Raw genomic sequence first — 24,011 nt, 5'->3', positions numbered from 1 at the left:
TTTTCATTAAAACCCCAAAGAGGTCTGTCAGCCCCGATTGTTCCTGAAGCTTAATTTTTCTATCCTGGTAACTTCTGTATTGGCACCAAAGCTCAGCAATTTACAGTGGCAGGGTTGGCTGCCATGCAGTGCTTCTCTTTCACTTAGAAGGGCCTTAAGTGTGGAACAAGACTGAGGCCCAGGTTGGGGCTCGGTTTGTCTCAGGACTGGGTTTGTGTTCAGGGCTGCCTCTGGGCAGGGACATCTACTGAAGTATTTGACTGATTTAAATGTTTCAGGTCCAGCAGAGCTTACTCTTCAGTCACCACTAACCAGGGCCAGAAAGCAAACACGAATAAGGAGGTAAGGTTATGGCAGTGGACCTTTCTACACAAATGATATGAGGCAGAAAGTATCCCAGCTTTCTCTCAGGCTTTGTAGCTGGGACTCCTCACTTAAAATATCAAGATATCAAAATGGCAGAACCACATTGTGTTTCCATTTAAGTACAATCTTCTCATCATAATCAATGTCCATGGAGGCTCCCACAGGGGGAATGTTACTAGAACACATCCAAGATGATCACTTTTGAAATAAGTGGTGGTAAAAGTTAGATAAATTATGACACAGTCCTGGAAGGTGGTAACATGAGAATGAGGCAATGACTCTGCATTCAGATGTGAGATTAAACTAACACTTATGGAGGCAATCCATCTTACTCTAAAGTCAAAGCTTCTGCAATAGAGGATAACAACATTATACCCATGAGGCTGGCCATATGCTCTGATTAATCAAACTATTTAATTTAACCTCTATCATTAGTATGAATATGGGCTAAGACAACCATTTATAACACTTTGTCCTTCTTCAGCATCTTTCATTTATCCAAGATTTCTGTGCTTTTCAGAAGAGGCAATGTGTCCTGCTAATTACAGAATGGCAGTAGAAATCAAGAGACTAAATCATATACTTAATTCTACCACTGGCTTGCTATGCTACCACAAAAAAGCACTTGCCTCAGCTTCCCCATCTGCATTACATCTCAGTGCATGCCCATTCCCGAAAGCACTGGGAGTCATACGCCAGGAGGCACATGGAAGTGCAAAGAAAGACATAATTAAAACCTTGGGCAAGCCTGGAGGTTAAGTATTATTATTGCTTATTTAGAGATGAGTATGTCATAGCGCAGGGAGGCTACTTACGTGCACAAAACCACAGAGCATTTCAGTGACCTTTGCTCTTCCCCACTGTTGTGTATTAGCCTGATTAGTTGAAACATGTTTTTATACAAGGGAGAAAAATGTTATTGTTGTTTTTAAACACAATGTAGATTTATGGTCTGTTCACTTGGGACTCTGCCTCAGGTCCTCCATCCTGCTTTTAATTTACTCAGGCAAACTAACTTCCATGCAGTTTTGTGCCAAAATGGTATTGAATGACAACTGTGTAATGACATCACGACCAGGGTCCCAGAGCTGCTAGGTCTACGAGCAAGTGGAGGGAATTTTCTCAAGCCCTGATGCTCTTACCTGTTCCAATATACATCACGTGGTAGAGAGTATCCTTCCCCTGAACAATATCAACCACCAGCTTGGAAAATCGAATGCTGTCCTGAGTCACGTACGGATCTACAGTCACCGGCTGCACGACGTCATTCATCAGGAACAAGCGCTGCGCATCCTGCAGGACTCTCTCCGTCAGGTTCTCGTTAGGGCTGTCATCACTCAGCGTCCCACACTAAACATGGAAGATTGCACTTCAGCACCTGCATTTTCTCCCCACTCCAGCAGCCTAAGACCAAACCCTGGAATTCTTCTGGAAACCCATGTCCTGTTGATTTCCTGGGGAGGTGGGTCTGTGTGAGGGTCACAGGATCAGGCCCTTAGCCTGATCATAGGTCCTCAGCCTACTGGTCCACTGACCAGCGATGTGGTGTTTCATTCCCTTGTGATACCCTGCAGCCAGCACATCAGAAGGGCAAAAGGCATTAACAAACCGAGGAGGAAAACAAAGAATTAAAACTAGCTGTAGAAAGATTTAAAGCTAGCAGTGGACAGAAAGTTTTTGCGGTGATAAATCCTTGGTGCATTTCAAATAATCTTCAGACTCTACCTGGCATCTCAGTCTACACAATGCATGGAAACTGGAGGTTAAAAAACCTGAAAAACGGGTTGGTTTTGCATCAAAGAACCCAACTCACCACATTGCTTTTCTCTGATGTGCTCCATTCTGAACAGACCACTCCGGTTTCATTTGAAGCAAGTCAGGTTAGCCACTAGCTCCCCCCTCCCCACATGCAGCTCTTCTATCACCACAGTGCATGGCAGATCAGCCTGTGTTCATCCATCCTCTGGCACCAAGGGGTGCACTGAAATAGGACTCAATGCCCTTGTCCATCCAGAACAGGAGGGAAGAAGAGAGCTCATCTTGTGTTCTTTTCCACACTAACGTAACTCCTACCAGGTGGATAGCACATTTTAAAGCTTGAGTTTCTATCTCACGCTAATCTCTAGAATTCAGCATTTTTCAAAAGCCAATGCAAGATCAAACTGTCCATGTCAGTAATCAGAGCTGGATCTTCACTCTTCCCCACAATGCCATGCATGGTGGGCAGAAGATTTAGTACCCCAAAAGACAGCTGGGTGACTGGTTATATATCTTGCTCAAGGCCATGGGAGTCAGTGGTACAACTAGAAATCCTGCTGACTCCCATACTCAGTCCATGGAAAACTTCGCTTCTCACTAAGTGAAGCTCACAGCTGAGTAACTTCATTAGAAAAAAACCCACAAATTTATTTTTCTTCATTTTGGGTCCAGGCATTTGGGCTTTCCTTGGAAAAGAAGTTAGTATACTGTGAATTAGGATGTCAATTTACAGCACTCCAGCTACAGTGTGCAAATTTCCCATGTGCATACTCTCGATATGCATCAAAGCAATTCTTTGCAGCGTGGCCGCCTTTCCACGGTGCACCATGCAGAGCTTCTCTTTACAAGGTGCTACAATGAGTTGACAGGAATTTAGCTCACATTTACACAATAAACACAGATCCTAACGGCTGGTGTACTAAGCCCTACAATATTTTGGAGCTTGTGTGAACTAGGTGAACAGGGTGATACTAATTCCCACCAACTATGAACATGGTCATTTTTTTATCAGCTTAGGCATCTTCCTGAGTAGCCAGACTAAGGAAACTTCAGTGGGTTTTTGATGTGTCCTCAAGTGGGTTTTAATGGTTTTTTTTCTATTGCAATGGTCTTTTTTAGTTCATGACTCATCCCACGTTCTAAAGAGTTTTTAGATCTCTCTCTTCTGCTGTATCCTGTACTCCTTTTGGTTTACAGTACTGTCTTGCTTTGCATGCTTTTATCCCCACTCACTTTCTGTTCTAGAGTGTCACTGAAGGAGGAGTCCCAGTGGCAGGAATGTCATTGTTGGTTTTGTTTTCTATTCTCATCAAGTCACAGATAATGCTTTTGGTCTATTGGCAGCCCACGTGCTGACACAGCATCCCTCTGTTTTGGTTTTATTTTGTTTTGTTCTAATTTCCTGATTATCTGCACTGCCCTGATCCTCTATATCCTTCAGTATTTCTCCTTCCTCCCTGCAAGAAAAAAAAAATAATTCTGGCATGCTTCCCTCATCTTCCTTTGTGAACACTGAGGCAAAAAAATTAATTTAATTTTTTTGCGATATCTGCCTCTTCTGTCACTAAATTACCCTTGTCATCTCCTAAAAGCCCTTCACTGACCTCTTGTTCCTCCTGCACTTGAAAAACATCTTAATCTCTTCTTGCAATCTTCCTTTTGTCTGCCACATACCTCCTTTTCCTTTCCTTATTTTCCTCTGACCCTTTTCTTTCATCTTGCTGCTGCAGTCTTTGCACTCCACATTTTATCTGATACTTTTCACTACATGGAAATGCTTTCCAAAGTCCTTTTCTATTCCTCCTGGGTTAGCCCAGCAAGGGACAGAAAGTCCTCGATTCTCAGTTAACCTTAACATTCCCTTTAAACTCAAAAAAAAAAAAAAAAAAGAGAGAGAGAAGAAAAAAAGACTGCCCATGTTTGGACGGCAGGGCCTTCAGCGAAGCTTTGTTCCTTGGTTTTGAGTGCACCAAGCAGAGGGGACGATCGAGAGCCCAAACCTGTCCCACCTTGTACAGGCAGAAGCTCTCACTCAGGTGCCATGAGGGAATTCAGGGGGAGAAATCAGGTTCCTCAGCAGGAACCAAGCACATCCCTGCCTGCATCATGGACCTGCCTCCCATCTGCTCTTGCTGGGATTTCAGGCAACTGCAGAGTCCTTTTTGGAAGTTCCCTGACATCACCAGCTTGAAGGGAGATGGCATTTGCAGGCAGACTCAGGACCTTTGCCATAATAAAGGAGAGCCAGATTCACACAATCGGGCTGAAAGGATTCATCACAGGGAAGCGAGGACAGGAAGACAAGTCCATCCTCCCTAGGACTCCCCACGTGGGAAGGGACTGCGCTGTGAAATGGGCTTATGCTTCAGAAGACTCAGGTTTGCAGGGGCTGTCACACGCATACTCTGCACCACACTGACTGAATCTGGGCATAAAGCAACTGAAGTTGTTCTATAATTTTCAAATTGGCCTTAACTGATAATCCTGGAAAGTTGCTCATTCATAAAACCAAAGATTTTTAAGGTGAGAAGGAACCACTGTGACCATCTTCATGTGTCCTCCTTCACCAGTTACTGCTGTAACATGTCCATAATTTCTGGCTGAGCTACCGTGTCTTGGAAAGACATCCATCTTGCACTGAAACACTGGTAGCCTTAGGGGCCCTATCAAGTGATGGAAAATTCATCATATCCTTACACAGTCACAGTGGTTAATTACCTTTCTTGTTTAAAAATATAGATTGTCTCCGTTCTAGCTTGACTTTGTCCAGCTTCAGCTTTCAATCCTTCCAGTTTCAGCGGGGACATGTCTCTATGTCCCCTAGTGAGGATCACATTCTTGGAGTTTATGTGTCAGTGATGATTGTAACAAAGATTTAAATTATTCATTATTACAAAAAATCTGAATATTCTTATTATCGGTAAAACCATTCATTTTTTGCCATGAATCCCGTAGTCTCAATAACACATGGCAAGAAGTTCCACAGACTAAAACACTCATAAATGTGGAGAAATACAATTTACCTGCACCACGGGTCTACCTGGAAAAATGAGCCCCACACAAATCAACCCACTGAAGTGACAGAACATAAAAGGGACTGGAGTAAATGAAGGGCAGCAGCATTACCTGGAAATTAGGGATGGGGTTTAATGTTGGCAGCCAGGCTGATCTTGGGTTTTCTTGGTAACGGAAAGGGCCATTAAATGCCTGAGTAATGGCACTAAGATTGAAGGCACACACTGCTGAGGCAGCTATGCTGTTTCTGAAAAAGGGGAGAAAGAAATCAATTTAATCATTAGAACATTGACATTTTCATCATAACAGACACCAAACTCCTCTCAAATAAAATAGATGTAAATTGTTAGGTAGATGTACAGTGATACCAATCTCACAGGGAGTAAAAATAAATAAATAAATTGTAAAATACAGATGGCTTGCATGGCAATTTTGAGAATCAATTTTAAGCTTGGTTTTAAAATGTCTGTGATTTAAGGGCCATGGAAGCAGTTCTGACAAGAAAGGTGAATACAGTTTAATTTGCATGGATTATTTGTGTCTGGTTTTATTTTTATTTTTTTTAACAACCTATCTATCTTTATTGATTACAAACAACCTAATTTTTAATCTCTTGGTGTTTCTCAAGGTGAAATTCTGTTTCTACAGGCTCCTGAAATATTCAGCTATAAAATATATCTCCTAATATTTTTATCTATCTATCTAGGTAGATAGATAGATAGATAGATATAAATAAAAATAAAATACACACACGCATGCATATACATGCAGGGGAAGGGAAAGGGTGACAGCGCAAGCCAGGCTGGTTGTTACAGCAGCTCAGCACGCAAAAAGGTCTTGCTAATATGTGAAAGCCTCTGTTTTCAATGATCACAGTTCACTTCTTTGTGTTCCCAGCTGGGAATAGCATCTGTCTCAGGCAGACTGTTCACCACGCACGTACCAGCCAGGGGAGGCAAGGCTAGGGAAATGCCACTGTAGGAAGGATTCTTTGGAAGGGAATTTATTTTAGCAATGCTTCACTGCCCAGTCAGACTTGCACCCAGATTAGTCGGCCTTCGCTGTCTCGTTTCAGTCACGGAGGACCCATTTCTGCAAGGTCCTGAGCAGGCTCAGCAACTTTTGCCTCAAGAGGGTTGGAGGGTGCTTCCCAGATGGTGAGGGCACCTCAGTGAAGCTGGCCCAGAAAGGAATGTTTGCTAAGTGGTAACCTGAAATTCAAACCTGCTCCCAGCCCTCCCCTTCCCTCCTGCTTTTTTTTTTTAAAGAAAAAGAAAAACGTTTAGAGCAAAAGATATCAGAATAAAACTAAAAATAGTGCTAGCATCAGAGACTGACTCGTCACGGTGCCTTTTAAGTAACCCAAGTGCTGCTGTATGTATCTTTCTGCTAATTAAAGCAATTTGAATTCTCTGAAAAGAACACCTTTTTTTTTTTTTTTTTTTACTAAACCAATAATTACACTCTCTTGCACAAAAAAACCCGCCTTGCTCCACAATCCCAGGCTGGAAAGCAGAAGAACAGATTCTTTCACTGCATATTTCTTCTGAGCAATACAACGTCAGGAAGAACTTCTTGCTTTGCCTTCCCGTTCTCTGCTCTTGCCCCTGCCCCTTCCATCCCCAGAGTGATGGAGTAGCTCACTTTGAACATGTCAAAGCAACGCCAGGCAAACCTTTCTCCACTTTTGTCTGAACACCGCTGACGCAGTGCATGCTCACAGACGGCAGCTCTTAAGACAAAGCTAATGATGGATGACAAGTAAATGCCTTGAGGCACACACGGAAAAAAAAAAGAGAATGAGAAAGAAAATGAAAAAGGAAAAGAAAGAATAAAACCCCACTAGTCTAACAAAAATACTTAAAAAAAAAAAGAAGTGTATTTTTAGGGCCCTGCTAAGGACTCCACAGTTTAGCCCTTTCCCTTTGCCAGACAGGAGAAAGGAAAGAGGTTTTCCATTAAACCTGTGGCCCATTTTCCTTTCCATCTGTGGCCTGGCATATTTCCCTTCCCTCCCTATGAAAAGTTTGGTCCCAGTCTCAAGCCAGTGACATCAACTTGTGCAGCTGGCCCCTGTGCTGTCCTGGTGTGAAGTGCAACCTCCTTTATTCCCACCTCCTACTTCCTGTGATTAACTAGGTGGTTTAGAGAATGGGTTAAGTTCAAGGAGGTTTTAACATTGTCTCTACTACCTCCCAGAAAAATTTTAATAAAAACATCTTAAATATTTCATCAGCAGCTTCCCCCAAAAGCTCTCTTTCCCACTGATTCAGCTGGGCATAACATAACATGAAGCAATAAATCTACCTGTGGGTGTTACCACAACCACTAATATCGCTTTCTTATAAGATGACCCTAAATGCATTAAACATGAACTTTCCAAAATAAAAATACCTTTAAACAAAAAAAAAAAAATCATAGTTTTGTGATGCATTGGTATTCTATTATAAAGAAACTCAGACTGGAGCATACATCAACGCTCTTTGGTATGCAGAGCTCATGCAGCATGACATAAGTCCCAGTGGAAGTTAAAAGAATAATTACCATTATTTCTCTAGTCAGATGACAAATTGGAACATTTTCTCTTTGAACTCTCAAAAGAACATCATGTTGTAGACCCAAAACGCTACTTGATCTAGCTTCAGCTATTATCAATAACTCATTTCTTCAATTACACAAATGTTACATATTATATTGTCCTCAGAAGATACAAGAGAGAATGTACACCTGTAATGTATGAAGAGTGACTTAAGTGTAACCCAAAGGAGACAGGTAACACTCATCACGTCTCATGTTAAACCTGGGAGACAGATGCAGCAGAAGAGAACTGTTCCAACCAGAGCTAGCTTATGTCTCCACACTTATAGTCCAAAAACTATACCGATTTGATAAATATAATACAGTTATTAATAATTTTCTCATTTCCAACTTCTGTTCTTGGCTAGATAAATGGACAAATGGATAGATAAAACATTACCACTATGGGCATAGAAGTCCACTCGGGAGGTGGGGGGAGGAAGTGTCATCTCAAATGCCCAAAGCAGTAGCCGGGTTTCCTTTTAATGTTCAGGAAGTTTGGCTAACATCCTCTAAAGGTTCTTAGAGAATGACTCACGCTGCTCTCAATGCCAGGACAGGTTTTCCCCGAAGTCCACAGTCAAGGTGCAGTGCTTAATAATGTTTGGGTTTTTTTAGTTGCTTCTCCCCCTGCTCACTTTTGGCTGACATTGGCAATGGTAGTGCAGAAACAACACATGGAAGATGGATGAGGGTGGCCAAAAACCTACTTCTTGGCATTTACAGAGCAGGAATAACATTCAGGCTCTGTTGACTCTCATAGTGAAGCTCCCAACAGTGCTTTAGCTCAAGAAGTTGGGACTGATGCTTTGTGAGTTCAAGGGCTGAAGTTCAAGCCCTGTCACACCAGCGATACATTAAAATAGGAAGGCCTGTACTTCACTGGAGCTTCACTTCTTTGGTTTGCTGTGGGCTTCTTGGGAACAGACCCTTATTTACATTCAACAGTACACCACTGCACACAAAAACCCCAAAGAAGTTGGCTACCCAGCATGAGTAAGGCACTTTGGGTGTTTGTCGTGTGAAGTAACTAACTCAGATTTTCATTCTCTAGTTTACACATCAGGATAACACCCCCCTGGAGAACATGTATTATTGAAACTCAATACCACGCAGACTGGTTATAGCTTGAAACTCATCATCCTAGCCTTGGGCTTCAGAGAAAAAGTTATTTGAGTTTTCCTGGCTTAAAAATATACATTATGAGTTTTTTAATATATTTTTTAATTAACTCCTCTTCTCCTTTCTGCTTTCACAGCTACACTAAATCATACCAATTACAAGTTTTTTCAATATCAAGCCAAAAAGAGGCGATTATGAAGTTTCAGAAATCATGCCTTCCCCTCGGAGTTCCAATGCTGCTTTTGATTTGTGGATCTGAAACAGTCTGTAGTGGAGGTACAGTCCCCCTTGGAAATGTCAAATGTTGTGTAGCCTGCATGACCTTGCTTCTATAAAGTGTTGATCAACAGTAATTTACGTTGATTTCAGTCTAGGCTGTTGTGATCCCATCTGCCTCATTCTCCTCCTTCCAGTCCTTCTCTCCTAAGCATATGTACCTGTCCACCTCATGGGCCAGCCCCGATGTTCACACAGTTGTGTCAGGTTGTCCAGGCAGTTAACCTGGCTGAAAATTAATTACATTTTTCTGTTGGGTCATTTTTAGACCAGTGCTCTGAACTACACAAGTAGCTTTGCCACTACAAAAAGTCAGAAATCTGTCACAGCCTAGGTTTATATCAAATTAAGTTACCCTAGAACTGCACAGTCACCTTTTATGGACTTCAGGAATCTATGAACCATGGATTAAAAACATTGCCCTAAAGGCTGTGTTGCCATGATGGATAACACAGACCTATCTATTCCTTCACGTTAACCAAAGGATCTTTCAAAAACGATTGCTCAGACTGTCTAAAAAATCAGGATATTGTCACTCTCAGACTGCTGGGGATAGAAGAAGGGCAGTAAAACCAGTGCAACTTACACATTAGTAGTGAAGACACCATAGATCAGATCTTGCTCAGGAAGGTAGAAGGTGCTTTGCAATTCATTATAATAGAAAGGGATTTCTCCAGCACGGGAGCAGTTCAGCCTGGCCTTCATGAAAGTTGTCCATGTGTCCTCCAGCAAAAATCTCCCTCCAATATCATTTTTGCAAACCCTTGCCACACGAGAATACACTGTTTTCCCACAGTCATGTTCTACCGCATTCTCACGGAAGAAGAAATAGGTGAATAAACCAATGTCGTAGGCAGCAATAAAGTTAGGCTCTGAAAAACAAACATTTGAAGAGATTTATACAGGTCAGAAATCAATCCGTGCTCACTGACTTGCTCAATGCATTGCACCACCAGCTCCCTTTATGCAGGCTGTCAAAGCTGGGACCACAGGGAGTTTGGAGTCAGCAGAGGACATAAAAACTGTAGATGGGAATAATGATATATGGGGAAACAGCTCTAGCTCCATTTTTCAGATCTTGGAAAAACCCCATTGTTTCCCCACTTTATTGGCAAAGCTGCTACTGATTTCAGGGAAAGCAGAGTTCAACACTTTGCATATGCATGACTATTCTATGTACCTATACTCATTTTACAACATAAAGCCTTCCCATTGGGTTCCTTCACCTATTCACTTCTGAAGTGCACCTTATGATGTGTTAAATATGCTGCGTGCATCCGCCCAATTCCCCAGACTGCTGCACTGAAACATTCAACCTACTCTCCCAGCGCAATCACATCTGGCTTTTATCACGAAGCCTTTCCAGTTTCTATGCACAAAAGATTATCTTATGTCTGTAAAACAAAACCATGCCACAGACCGACAGTGTTGAAGCAAGCTCTCCTTAATTCTTTTTCTCCTAGAATTATTGTTATTATTTTCACAAGAATTGAAAAGAACCTTGAATTCGTTTTGTAGTGAATATTTTAACTGGGTATTTAACAAAGCTTTAAAGTGTACGGTCTTTTATCTCAACAGCTTCTTTGGCAAAGGGAAAAGATTGGCCAATGAATAATATTTGACTAAACAAAAAAAACCCTATTGGTTTTATAGGGTGCTTTTACAACATTCATTTCTGAGTAATGCTCAAAGGAAGAAGAAAAAAGGAAAGTACAGAATTCCTTTAGTGCTGCAGCCCAGGAGCGAAAGGAGAACAGAGTCATGGCAGAGGGAGAGGAAGGCAGGCTGATGCTGCTGCAAGGCAGGTTTGGAAGGCAGACGATGGTACAGAGGGGAGGGCACTGCAAAGCATCTCCCATCAAACTTTGTCCTTCAAACAAACAGTGAACCTTAAAGGGACTGTTGTGATCACGAATCTGACCTTCTGGCTAACACGAACCTGTGAATTTCACCCTGTAATTCCACCATCAGATCCTGTAACTAACAGGTGAATTAGACCACATCTTTCGAAGGAGCTCTGATCTTACTGGACAATGTCACGTGGCTTTACATCCACCACTTTCCTCAGTGACTTGTTCAAATGACTAAAGACTGCCCCAGCTGCAACCTGTACTTCTTTTTCCATTTGACATTATCTGGTTTCAGCTTCCAATCATAGGCTCTTGTCATGACTCGTCTGCTAGATTAAAGAACTTTATCCTGCCAGAAATCTTCTCTTGATGTAAGTACTTCCATATCACGAACAAAACACCTTTTATCTCCTTTTCAGAAAGATAAATAAATTGAGCTCCTTAAGTCTCTCACTGTGAGGCAGGCTTTCCAAGCTTCAAATCACTCCATGGCTCTTCTCTGAATCATCTTCAAGTTTTCTGTTTCTTGTTGAAAAGTGGCCAGAACAGGATGAAATTACTCCAGTGTCACCAATGCTGCACAAGCTTATAAATCCAAGAGTCGTGTTAGTTTTTCCAGTCACAGACTAGAAACTCAGTTTCTGTTTGTCTTTCCTTAAACTCCCCTGTTCCAATGTGGCTTCCTTCTGAATTCTTCATGCATGCACCGACAAGAGGCACATATTTCTAATGAGCGTATAGGGGTTATGCTGCTTCTTGGTCCTAATTCACAGTCTTGCCTGATGACATCCTTCTCCTAAAACTCCGGATCGCCATACTGACTTCAGTATGTCTGCAGAAGCCTAGTTCAGTCTTCTTAAGCTCCAGAGAGCACATAGTCCCACTGCTCGTATCTTTGATTGAAAGGTCCTGAAATCCAATAGAAAGACTCTGAGTATCTTGTCAACTTACCTGGGTCAAAGGAGAAAGGGGGAATATTGGGGTCTTCATCACTACAGCCTGCATTGCCCCAGTCAGAAGGTGTGGACTCAGTGCACAAATTACTGGTTGAAATTCTATAGCTTGCTTGATGCAGGGTATTATCACACTGGGGTAACAGCTGCTTTTAATAACTATAAATCCACAACAGCATGGGTTCACATGGAACATAACGTGCTGTGAAATTTCTCATTTTCAGACTGATTTTGCACCGAAACCAACCATCTTCAGCTGAGTCAGTGGAAGTAGAGGGTGCTTAACACTGTGCAGAACTGGGTCAACAATATGATGCTTTAAGTTGGTTTTGATCTTCAAATCTTTGAGTGGTTTTCTTGTTAAAATGATGTATTTGGTCATCTTGCAAGACAGAGACCCATATATATGTTAAGTCGACTGAAAGACCCACTTTCTATATTCTAAATCAACTTCTCTGAAATACTTCCAGGCTATTTTTAAATGTCTTCTAAGATGCATCGATTATTGCACCGGAAGCCCTTCCCCATCGTAACTCTGGATCTCAACATGAAAAGAGAGGGAAAGATTTACAAGCCTGTCAAGCTGACTTTAATACACCTCTTGCTCAGATACGACCCACATGACTTTACCATTGAGCCATTTGGAGTTGTATTGTGCTGTCCTAAGTGGGGGAACATTTCCAAGGCTGCGGTAAATAGCAGGATCCCGTCCAGAGAAATCAATTACAGTTGCAGCATAGAGTTCTCCTCGTGATGTAATCACAGCTGTCGAGTTATGACGAGGGTCGTATGGGCACCGAGCCACTCCATTAATTCTGTCAATGATTTTGCTAAGATTTCCTACCTGTATTTAAAAGGAGAGAGGAGAGAATTTAAAGAGCATCTGGCTTTCTTACTGGTATAAAGAATTCAGTTCGTCCACGAGTACCTACGAGCAAAACCCTGATTTTAAAAAAACAGGCAGCTATAAGAATGTAATGTCAGCAATGACTGTAAATTGATCTTTACATCCATCGTTTGCCAATGTAGTAAGAATGTAATGTCAGCGATGACTGTAAATTGATCTTTACATCCATCCTTTGCCAACGTAAGAAGTTGTGTCTGAGCCTCACTGATCCTATTGCTTTGTAAGAAGGGTAATTCCCCAGCCAATAAAGCCTCTAGGCCCCAACGCACTCAATGTAATCAGGTGCTCCTGCTGCTAGCACAGGTTTCTAATCTTCCATAGACACCTCCTGAATGCATACTGGCATTAAAAAATATAAAAATAAACATTGCTCTGGACCTGCTCCTGCCTCCCTTGAAGCCAAAGGGAGTTTTGCCATTTATTTTAAGGAAACATTTAAGTATTCAGCTTAGGAGGTACTCACAGCTAAGCTTGTCTATATTGCCCATTTTCAGCAGCATACCCAAAGTTTACATGAACAGCACTTTGTCCAGATCCAGCTCACCCATAACACAAGCTTTTTGTTCCCAACCTGCAGATACATCCACTGCCCCAAAGCAGCTCAAAGGGACCCAAAGAAGAAAACCAAAATAATTTCAGATAGCTACATTTGAAACATATTCTCTGCCTCCGTGATGCCCTGCCAAATGACTGGCCTTCCCCAGAGCATGTATCCAGCCCTCCCTATCACTGTAAAAGATGCAAAACAGACCTGTCGACTGGAACACACCGGTGAAAAGGCATTGGTACCACAGGTAAAAACCTTCTTGCCATAAACAATCAGCACTCGGACATAGTTCTGGCACTCTTCCTATAGGGACACAAGACAGAGACAAAGGATTTTTGAAAAGGAGACTGTGGGGTTATTTATTACATTAAAAAAAATTACCTGTATTGCAGCTGGAATACACCTTCCTTAGCTCTAACCCGGACTGAGATTTGCTGCATCAAGCAGCGCACAGCTGTAGGGAGCTAGCAGTCTAAGTGAGCAAACCCAATTTGCTGGTTATTTCTCTAATCATAACCCTGCACAGTCCCTGGATAGGATGTTATCCATCAGGTTGACTCTGTATCAGCTACACAAGTGCCTCTTTCTGTGCTCTGCTTAGATTGGAGGAGGAATCCTCCCTCTTTTCATGATGATACTTCTGACCTATTTTTCCCAGCAATGCTGCAGCTTGGAAAACATTACCCAGACACAAACTCCAGTGAAGGACAGCAGGTCCGTCTGCACTATAATTCACACCAGTGCCAGCAGGAAAACAGCAGGAACTTCTCTTTAATAGACCAGGCTGGTCAGGAGAATCTCGTGCTTGAACAGGCTGTTACTTCCTGCCTCCCACAAGGATTGTGTGCTCAGGATTTTCCATGGTAGAAGGAGTTTATCTTTCAGGCCAGGCCATTGAGAAATAGCAAATCCCCTCTTCTCAGCTGCACGACCACAGACAGGCAACTCCCTCCACGTGTCAGTCCCCAAAGGTGTGGGGCTCCTGTCCCTCCACACTGGAGTAGGGCTGGCAGCACAAGGCTGCAGTTGGCTTCTTCAGAAAATCTCCTTCATGTTGTTGGAGAGCCACAGTCTTCCTCCCCACAGCCTCGTATCCAGAGACCTGTGGACTGCAGATCTGGCTAACTGAGCATCTCCGGGGAGTTAAGCAGTGGGGGAGGAAGAGGCCACATAAGGCAGGGACTTTCTAACAGTACACACAGGGAAAGGCAGTTGCGAGACTAGCGTGCAACTCCCACGGGCAGTGCAAGAGGCTCGAGAGCCGCCTGTCCCAAAGTTCATCCAAACAGCCCCGATGAGAGATGTACAGCAAGCCCGGCACCAGCCTGCCTGCCCTTGGCTCTGGAGTCACCTCAGAAGAAAGGATGTGAGCGATTGCTAATGACTGGCACCCACACGGCTCCAAGTGAGGGAAGTCTATTATATTCTACTGTAAACAGAAAAGGAAACTTGTTAAAAAATAACAACCTCAGCTGGGTTATCGTAGCTGTTTTGCTTTCCTCCCTCCAATAGATCATAATTTGCCACTAAGCTGAGCCTACAGCTGCAGACACTGCTGCTCCGTCCATAAGCAGCAATCACTCTGCGAGCTTCCCTGTCTCACAACGCTCCACACTGTTGATCATTTCCCTGAAGACTTCATTTGCAAGATTCAGCAGTGTAAAACACTCCCTATCATCTGGAAAGGAAGAGGGTCGCTTAGCTGGATTACGTACTATCTCCTTTCATTTGCTGTATGGAAATCAACTTGTTGAAGGACGGCATTTAGCAGAAACCCACTAGCATTAGCCGTAGACAAGCAACTGCATGGGGATGACATGTGGGGCTTGCTTTTGAACAGAGATCACAGGGAACTGCGCTCCAGAACCAGCCCAGGAGCACTCACCTAGCCCAGGTTGGGGCTACAGAGTGCCATAGAGCAGGTGCTGCCAGTCTTGAGTCTCAGCAGGGGCATCGGGGATCAGATACATAACGCCTGGCACCCAAAAATGAGAGCTTAAATTCATAGCTGGGTCTATTCAGCACTTCTTATTTCAGAAGCAGATCAGTCATGGTGACTGTGCATCCGTCTATCAAATAGGACTGTGAGAAGCACCGTCCCACCTACTGTGTGTTAAGAATAGAGGTCTCATGCTTTCTTTCAACAAGACAAAGGGCTTGCCAGCCTCTCTGCCCTCTCCTGTCATTATTACATGGTGTTGTGAGCCCTGTTAGTTATTCCCTGCCCTAGGGATGTCTGCACTTCATGAGTGGGTTAAGTAATTCCTCTTTCTTCAGAGCACAGTTACTCAATCCCACATAATACTAGGACCACTATATATTTAACTGCAAAGTACTAGAAATTCTTGAGGGGATGCTATAGAAAAAAGGTATGGGCTCCTCTCCCAACAGGGTTTTGTTTTCAGAATATGATTGATTTGGTGTCTAACCCAGAATGCAGCTCTGTACCCAAATTTCATACAATAAGAGGGTACCCATCTGTTCCCCCTCCACTTCCACGTTTCTCTGCTTTGTGCAGAGTCTGAGCATAGCTTCTGACCTAGACCAGCTAATACCATTTACGTTGCTGGACCCTTTCCTGCTTAGGTACTTCAATATATTCCTAAACAAAACCCTGTCCTGCAGAAATCTAAAATCCTAATTTGCAGGATTCTCTTCTTTGCACAGAACTATATTACAGATTATCAAACTTCAATTTCTATAAAAGTCTTCCTAGCTGAGAAGCTAGCACACAAAAAAGCATTTCCCCGTGAGGTCATGTGCTGGATGGTCTTCTGGAGTCTACTGGTGAGGATGCATCTGTTGCACACTATACTCCAAGGCATAGCAGCCTGGCTTGGTAAGGACACTGGAAGCTGGTAAAATATTGTGTTATTTTAGCCTAATTAAGCACGGGTTTATTTGTACCCATTCAGTCCAAAGCAGAAGTTATTTACTGAAACAGAGGAGAAACCATACTGAGCAAATATATCTGCTGCTGTCTGAACCTGCACGTGAATATTTCATCTGTGACTTCCAGTCCATTCCCAACTGCGGTAGCAAACAGTAGAAGAGCACAGTCAGTAGGGGTGAGGTGTTAGACTGGAAACATTTGACAGCTGATACTTTTGAGGGAACTGGGTACACCAAGCCCACTAATTATTTCATTGGCTGTAAGCAGCAGAAACTAGGGTGACTGGTGGATGTTTTCTACTCTGCTTAAATAATGATGCTACTAGGTGTGGGCCATATCCAACCGTAGTTGTGGGCCATATCCAACCGTAGTTGTTCCTAGGATTTAACTGTGTAGGCGTTTTCCCTGGACCTGCCTTACTGATGACGGTAACAGCGCTCCATGCTCCTGGAGGAAGAGCAATGATAATATGTACGTTTCATACACTGGTCTCAAAGCAATTTATAAAGCTTAAAGTAATGTTCTGAAACAGATGTACATTATCTGCCCTGTTCTCTCAGCTGGGTAATTGAAACATGCAGGTGCTAAAGGACTTGCCATGGTGACACACTGACTCAGAGGAGATGCTGAAGGACAGCAACAAAGGTCTAACTACCAGACCACATCTCTCTAACCTGCCTAAGCCTGAAGAGGAATACTGTGCTCATCTCCTATTTCTTATTGCTGTACCCACTGCCAGTCATGTCAGTCTATGAAAACCTCCAGCAAAAGCAAAGAAGAAACCAAACCACTTAAATGCTCCAGCTTGCAGGATTTTTCTCAAGACATCATTGGTGAGATTTATATTAGATCCTCTTTCTACTCTGTTCTCAAAATAACTAGCGAGGAACAGCCTCCTCTCTGTGTTCTTTAAACCAGCCTGGATTTGCTCCGAAGTCATTCAACACGCTGCACTCTGCAACAATTTGTAGCTGAGGCAACTGGTTGGTAAAATGGATCTCACAAACCCGTACAGAAAATAGGAGCTATTTAATGCAATTTCTTCCATGTGGCTGGAAAACTCTAGGCGTGCAGGAGGCAAAATTCAGATGGGCTTTAATATAGCCAGAAAATTTGGCAAGCTTGAACCCAACTCTGTCCAGACGAGACAATGTTTGGATCCTGCTCTCACATTATGGAGCAGACAGTTAAATCTGTGTATGATCAGTCTACAAATCTCATCACCAGAAGATACTATTGGGATCAAGAGATTAAGGATTTAAATAAAGGTGGAAGACTGGGAATTTATATGGTTAATGAGAATAACCCAGTTATATTAGTTGGGATTATTATTAAATATATGCCAGAGCTGATAAAAACCTGTGGCTCTCTGCAAGAGCATATCTCCGATTTTCCTACGAACTGCATGTTACCCACTTTGGGGTTCTTGCTCCTTCCTCAAAATTACCTGGTACTGGTTCTTTTTTTGAGATAAGACCTTAAATTGAGCAGATATCACTTTTCTCCAGTCTAATGACTCTTGTTTTCCGAGAAAGGAAGAGTACATGACATCTAATGCTCAACCCTACAGGGCACAGGGTCTCACTGTCACCAAGAGAATAAACTTCACTGAAGCCCCTTCCTCCCATCTCCCCCTGTTTAAGCCTAACCTCATTTATTTCATTTTTTGCAACATTGAGATTTAAATGTGTCTGTCTGTGAATGCTGTAATGTCCACGACTGTGGACAGGACCAGGCCTCTTTCTAGCTCATAGAGATGTCAGGCTGCTTTGAAAGCACATTTCAAACCTGAGAACCGAGAGTGGTGCCCTGTTACTCCCTTCATTTGTGTGGACAGATCAGCAAATAGAGGGGTTGAACTCCTGCCGGCTTCGGTTTGAGGTAAAATTTAAAAAGACATTTTCAGGATGCTGCAAATAAGCTAGCTGCAGGTGCTTCTGGAGTCGTTTCTTCTGTCATCTCTGAACACTGGAGTTCTGCAATGTTATAAGCCCTTAATCTCATTGTACAGATGTATTTTTCCTTGAAAACATAACTATATATAGGCACTACTTTAATTGGCCTTTTATTTTGCATAAACCACTCAAGCCCTGTTGTCAGAGTTCTCCTTTCTAATTCTTTTTTTTTTTTTTTTTTTAGGCTAAAACTATTTCATCACATACCAATCTATTTTAATCTTAAATTAAAAACACAGTTACATGCTGTATGAGAAAAATAGCTGTTTCAGATGGTCTGCCATCCTCAATAAAGACACACAAACTCCTATACTACAACCTGGAGTTCAGAGAATCAGCCAGCAGAACTCCATGTTACCTCTTCAATGACATTTTGGAGAGCAGCAAACATTTAATTCATCTGTTGCAGTTCATCCCAATTTGTTAAAAAATAATCAAGACCTAACATGTTCTCGAGCACTGTTATTAACACACTTTCAGATATCTATATTTATTTCTTTGGACAAACAATTATTTTAATCAGTTTAAGCCAATTCCCTGACCAAGTTGTCTTTCTCCTTCAAGTGCAACAGATAGCAAAGAGAATTGCTAATGATTTTTCCAGCCAAGTTTTCTTTAATGGACTTCAAATCAAATTTGGGGGCTGATTCTGCATTCTACTGGGAAAGTAGGCTCAGGTCTCTAGGAACAGTTACAAAGGGAGGAAAAATACCTGACCGCCTCCCAGTTATTTCTATTTGCTTGGGGATTTACATGGTGCCTGTCCTACCTGGATGCCTATTATTTGTAAGTGGCGTGGAGATTCCCAGCTCCACTAGATAACCCGAGGGCACATCCTCTGTGTGACACACAGCCACTTGAAGGCCTAAACCAGCCGATTCCTCCATTAGCTCAGCAATTTCTGCGCCAAACCCATTTAGTTGGGCTGAAGCTTTGGCTTAGGATTTCCCTGTAACCTTGTGTGAATCCTAAGACCCCCCAGCATCAGAACATCATACAAGAAAAGGAAGAAACTATTCTGGCAATATGGTGGGACAATCGGTAGCTGGATGCCCATCAGATGTTTCTCTCGGTTCTTTCTTGCTCCAGAAGTGTTATTAGTGTGTCATCTTTCTCCTAGCTACACAAAGCTCTTAGGACAGCACGTAAGAGCTGCCACTTTCACTGCCATTTTCACAAATGGTTCCCTTTCACGTTTTGAAGTGATGGTGTGCTGCTTTTGGAAAGTTAACAAATAATTCTGTGCTTAGAGAAGAGAAGGATCAAAGTGCTCATGTTTGGAAAGCCATAACTTTCCATGTCAGGCAAAATTCCTTAGATGTGGTGGATGTGGACTGTTACGCAGAGACAGACGAATTACAAACTAGAAGCCGAGCAACTCCTAATGAAATTAAATAGACCTCTTCCCTTTTTGCTCTATCCATCACTCATTTTAACTACAACCTCTGAGAGATTTCGTTTGGAAGACAGAAGGAAAGGCAGCATAACACTGACTTTGTTCTCTGCATTGTCTCTCAGTAATGTGGGTGTTTTTCAGGGGACAATTTTAAGGTGCTGGTCACGATACATTTTATAAATGCTGAAAAAATGATTACTCATGGAAGCCAGCATGGATCTCCAGAGACATGGCAAGTAAAGTATGTACAATTCCTTGAGGAAACCACAAGTTTTAGATGACAAAAATAACATAAATGAAAGAGACTTTTCTGAGGTGTTGCTTTTAATACCACATGATATATTGCAGAGAGTTAATTTTAAAATCAGGTTCAAGAACTTATACATTAATGGATTAAAATCTGATAAATTACTGGGCTGAAAAAAGTCCTCAGAGTGAAATAATTCATAAACTTGCTATTCTAGCAGGGCACCAGATGGGGTGGTACTAGCCCAGCATCAACATTTTTCTTAACAAACATTTGTGCATAACCCAAAGATTACAAAAATACTGATTACCAGTGAGGCCAATGCCTCACTATATATATATTGATATATTCTAGGATGGTTGGTGAGCTAGACCCAACAAACAAAATATATTTTTGTAAGATATTATGTATTAAAGAGCAAGGAACAAAAGGGCTCCATGTATAGACTGGAAGATTACATCCCAAGACTAGCAACTGTGAAAAGGATTTAGTGGTCACAGTGGCTAGGCAATTCTGCATGATCTCCTATGGCAGAAAAGCTTATGAAACTGCAACATGTATGAACAGAGGAGGAAGACTGTTTTAATCACACTCAGGCATTAGAGAGATTGACAAGGGAATACAGGTGAAAAATTGGAGTTCGCAGAAAACAGACGAAAAATATTCGAGGGCAGTAGAAAAATGACTTAGAGAAAGAAGCTTGGAGAACTCAGTATTTTACTTTATTAAAAAGCCTAAGTACTGATTTGACAGGAGCATATAAGTGCCTTTGTAAAAAATAAATATTGGCAACTAAAGGGCTCTCTAATCTAGCAGAGAAGGGTAAAATGAGACCCAGCCACTCAAAATTGAAGCCAGATCCAAAGAGGAAATAAAGTACATGTTGTTAACAGGGAAGGTGATCTGCCATTAGAACAAGCCAGCAAAACACACAATCAGCCCACTTGGGTCAGGCCTTCAGTTCAAAACTTCTTCCTTCCTCAAAAAGGTGCAGCAGTCAAACACAAGTTACTGAGCTCAATTTAGGAATAAGCTGCTGAAATTTGTGGCCAGGGCTACACAAGGTGTCAGAAGAAATGGTACCTTCTAACCTTAAATCTGTGACCCAGATTTCTCATCTCCCTTTTCTCTGACCAATAGATACTCAAATGTGGAGTAGCAATCATGCCATAATAATTATATTTCTGCAATATGCATTTTGTGGCTTTTATTCTTGCACTTCTTATTTTCCTTATGGTAAAGCTGTAAGCATTTTAGGAAGAGATTTTCTCAGCAGCAGGGAGAATCTGATTTAGATACTCGACAGGCATAAGAATGAAGGGGGAAAAAAGCATTTTAATACACTAGGTGGCTTTGAAAACCTCACCCTAAAATACATATATTATTAAATGGGCAAGGAAAATGGACCAGTCGTATAACTTATGCAAACTACGCTGTGAATTACTGTAAGAGCCAAAGGTCGTCCTTATTTCTAGCCTCTACCACCACATATCTAAGTGCCTGACAATCCAGAACATATTTATCATCAAATCATCCATGCTAGCTAGAAAACTGCCACTAGTCAAGTTTTGACAAAGCAGAGCTGAGCCAGACAGAGCTCTGCACCTTGTACCACCATTGCACAGCAGAATCAGAAATGTTCACATTAGTGCTGCCTTCACTTGCTGCATTTACCTAGCCAAGGGCAGAGATGCTGGGTCAGAGCTGGACTTCTTAGCTGGAGTAGAGCACTTCACCAGCTGGCTAGGCTAAACTCGGTATTTTTGGAGCTAGTGCTAAGTCATTTCTCTGCAGTGTAACAAACAATGACTGTGCAGACTCGTCCCAAGAGGGCCTCAGCCATGGACAAACAGGTTAGAGTGGATACAGACTTGGGAGATCTGAGTTTACTTAGTTACTGCAGAATCCTTCTGCCTTTGTTTGTAGCTTCATGTCTTCTTGTCAGACTCTTAGTCAACACTTCTGTTTGCCATTAATTGTATGCCAAAATGTGTCTAACAATCTGCTTAATTATTGTTCCTCAGAAATTCACACCCATGGCCACTGCGCCCACCAAACAATTTCAAGCTCTGGATCACAAGCAGCATAAACTCAGCTGTTCAGAGCATTATCCTCATGAAATTTTTGGCAAACTCTTTGCAGTGTGAGGAGGCAGCAGCAGTGAAGATACTCAGACCATTGCTTGCTTTTGGCATGACAGTAAAAAAGATAAATTGAAATTATCGTAGAATTTGTTCAGTCAAATGCATGGCTTTATCCACGGGTTGACAAAATAATTCTGGGTTATAAATTCAAATTATTCAGGAACAATAGGATACAATTTAAATCTCACAAACTTTACAATGTAAGAAAAAAGGAAAATCCTTTCTTTACACATTTAAAAGTACAGACTACAAATTCAAAAAATCCTCATGTCTTGGGTTTTGGAGTTTTTTAATTTTGTCCAACTTCTATTGGGTTCTTCTTCTCATGGCTGGCCATGTTTGGTGTTCACCCAGCCCAATCCATTTTGTGCCTCCATGGTGTTTTCCTGCATAACACGGATCTTATATGAAACTCGAACAGATGTTCTAGGATATCCATACTCCTGTTCTGCACTGCCACATGAAGCAAATTCTTGCCTATCCGGCAAAATTCAAGCTAGCTTTTTTGTGTATATACAAGTTAATACAGTAATCACATAAAGTTTATTATATAAAATGAATGTGGTCAACGGAAGATCATATAATCCTCTGTTTAAAGCACTGAACTAGAACTTGGCAGAATTCCAGCATTTTGGGCCAGCCACACAATCACTCTCTGCTTGACTGTCCATGTCTAAGCAAAGATCGTGCTTATCCTCTCTTATCCTTTGTCCAGCTCCTTTGGTTTAGACTGAGAACTCTTTGTGGTGTAGTATTAAGGACAATAGGACACTGTCTCAGTTGAGGCCTGAAGATTTTTGAACAGTAAAAATATTTCAAAGTATTTCCTGCTTTTTGATAGATGGCTTTGTTTTAGTTTCTCAGAAGAGGGGCAGAAAGGACCTGTGTTTGGATCAGAAATGCCTGCAAACTCTGAACTTCTGGGACGGCATGCGTTGGTTCAAGCAGTTCTTACTTTAAACTGCAGTTTAGCAGGCGGCACCTGCCTCTGAAGGAGCTCTGTGATATTACACCTGAACAGACTGCAGTGTGCTAGCGGATTCAATTTGCACGTTCAGGCGAATTATACAAAGATGAATTCTAACTGCAAACAAGCATTGAAGCCCACGTGGCCGAATGCCAGCAGCTCACTGCTGAGTACCTAGACTAAGCCAACCTGTCCAGCCTCAGATCCCACTGCAAGATGTTACCCCTGGCTTGCCACCACTCTGCTCCTTGACGTGTCACAAATTGTGTCCTCTCCAGCAGTGAAATCAACTTTAAATTTCATGCAGAGCAAGTCTAATAACTTGGACAGGGGGCCTTTGAAATGGCTTGCTCGGTGGTGCTTATACACTTGTGGTGGTAGAGCTAAACTGCTGCAAATTTACAAGCTCAAGCTGGTGTCAGATGTTCCCTGTGTGGATTTCACATGATGCAAATGAATTTACCCATAGCATCATTGTAGCAAAGCAAAACTTACCTCTGTTTTCCCTTTACTTTGACAGGACCTCCTGGTGTCTTCATCTGAACCCCATGCTGTTGCCTGAGAAACCAAAATGCACAAGTCACATGACAATGCCACCAACCACCATGTCTGGAGACTCCCAAAACAAGAGCAAGTATCTCCAGCCAATTTACACAGCCCAATTTAAAAGCAGCATTGTGACGGTAAACATGTATCTCGCTCCCACTGTGCTCACAGTGCACACAAATGATAAATAGATGAGAAGTCCAGAAGCAGAAGCAACTGGAATGTTAACAGAGGACAGACTTTAATTTACATGTAAATACAACTTCTGATCATCATTCAGCTGGAAGGTCCAACACATAAGCCCACACACCGAGCCATCACCTTCTTTTCGGAGAGGACAGTGCTGTATAAAACCACCAGCTTTCATCACCAAAATGAAAACCTTCCCTACAGCAAAGTCCAGTAGTTCTGCACAAATCTGCTGGCCTCCTTAAATTTACCCACAAGATTATCACTTTCTAAGTAATCCTGCAGTGAAGTGAGCTGGATAAA

The 24,011-nt window shown here is 42.1% G+C and overlaps 1 protein-coding gene across 4 annotated transcripts in view; it reads right to left on the bottom strand.

The window, feature by feature from the left end:
• Window positions 1-24,011, bottom strand: part of SEMA5B (semaphorin 5B) — a 282,708-nt gene that overhangs the window by 60,903 nt on the left and 197,794 nt on the right. For all 4 annotated transcript variants that reach the window (XM_069780967.1, XM_069780963.1, XM_069780966.1 and 1 more), the window contains 6 exons: window positions 23,469-23,531; window positions 13,576-13,674; window positions 12,548-12,761; window positions 9,701-9,986; window positions 5,251-5,386; window positions 1,509-1,716 (listed from right to left, as the gene is read on the bottom strand). In XM_069780967.1, the coding sequence (XP_069637068.1) occupies window positions 1,509-1,716; window positions 5,251-5,386; window positions 9,701-9,986; window positions 12,548-12,761; window positions 13,576-13,674; window positions 23,469-23,531 (1,006 nt within the window). The remainder of the gene's footprint in view (window positions 1-1,508; window positions 1,717-5,250; window positions 5,387-9,700; window positions 9,987-12,547; window positions 12,762-13,575; window positions 13,675-23,468; window positions 23,532-24,011) is intronic.

Source organism: Haliaeetus albicilla, chromosome 4 (assembly GCF_947461875.1).
Source record: "Haliaeetus albicilla chromosome 4, bHalAlb1.1, whole genome shotgun sequence".
Lineage (NCBI taxonomy): Eukaryota > Metazoa > Chordata > Aves > Accipitriformes > Accipitridae > Haliaeetus > Haliaeetus albicilla.
This window is presented reverse-complemented; position numbering and strand designations above follow the sequence as displayed.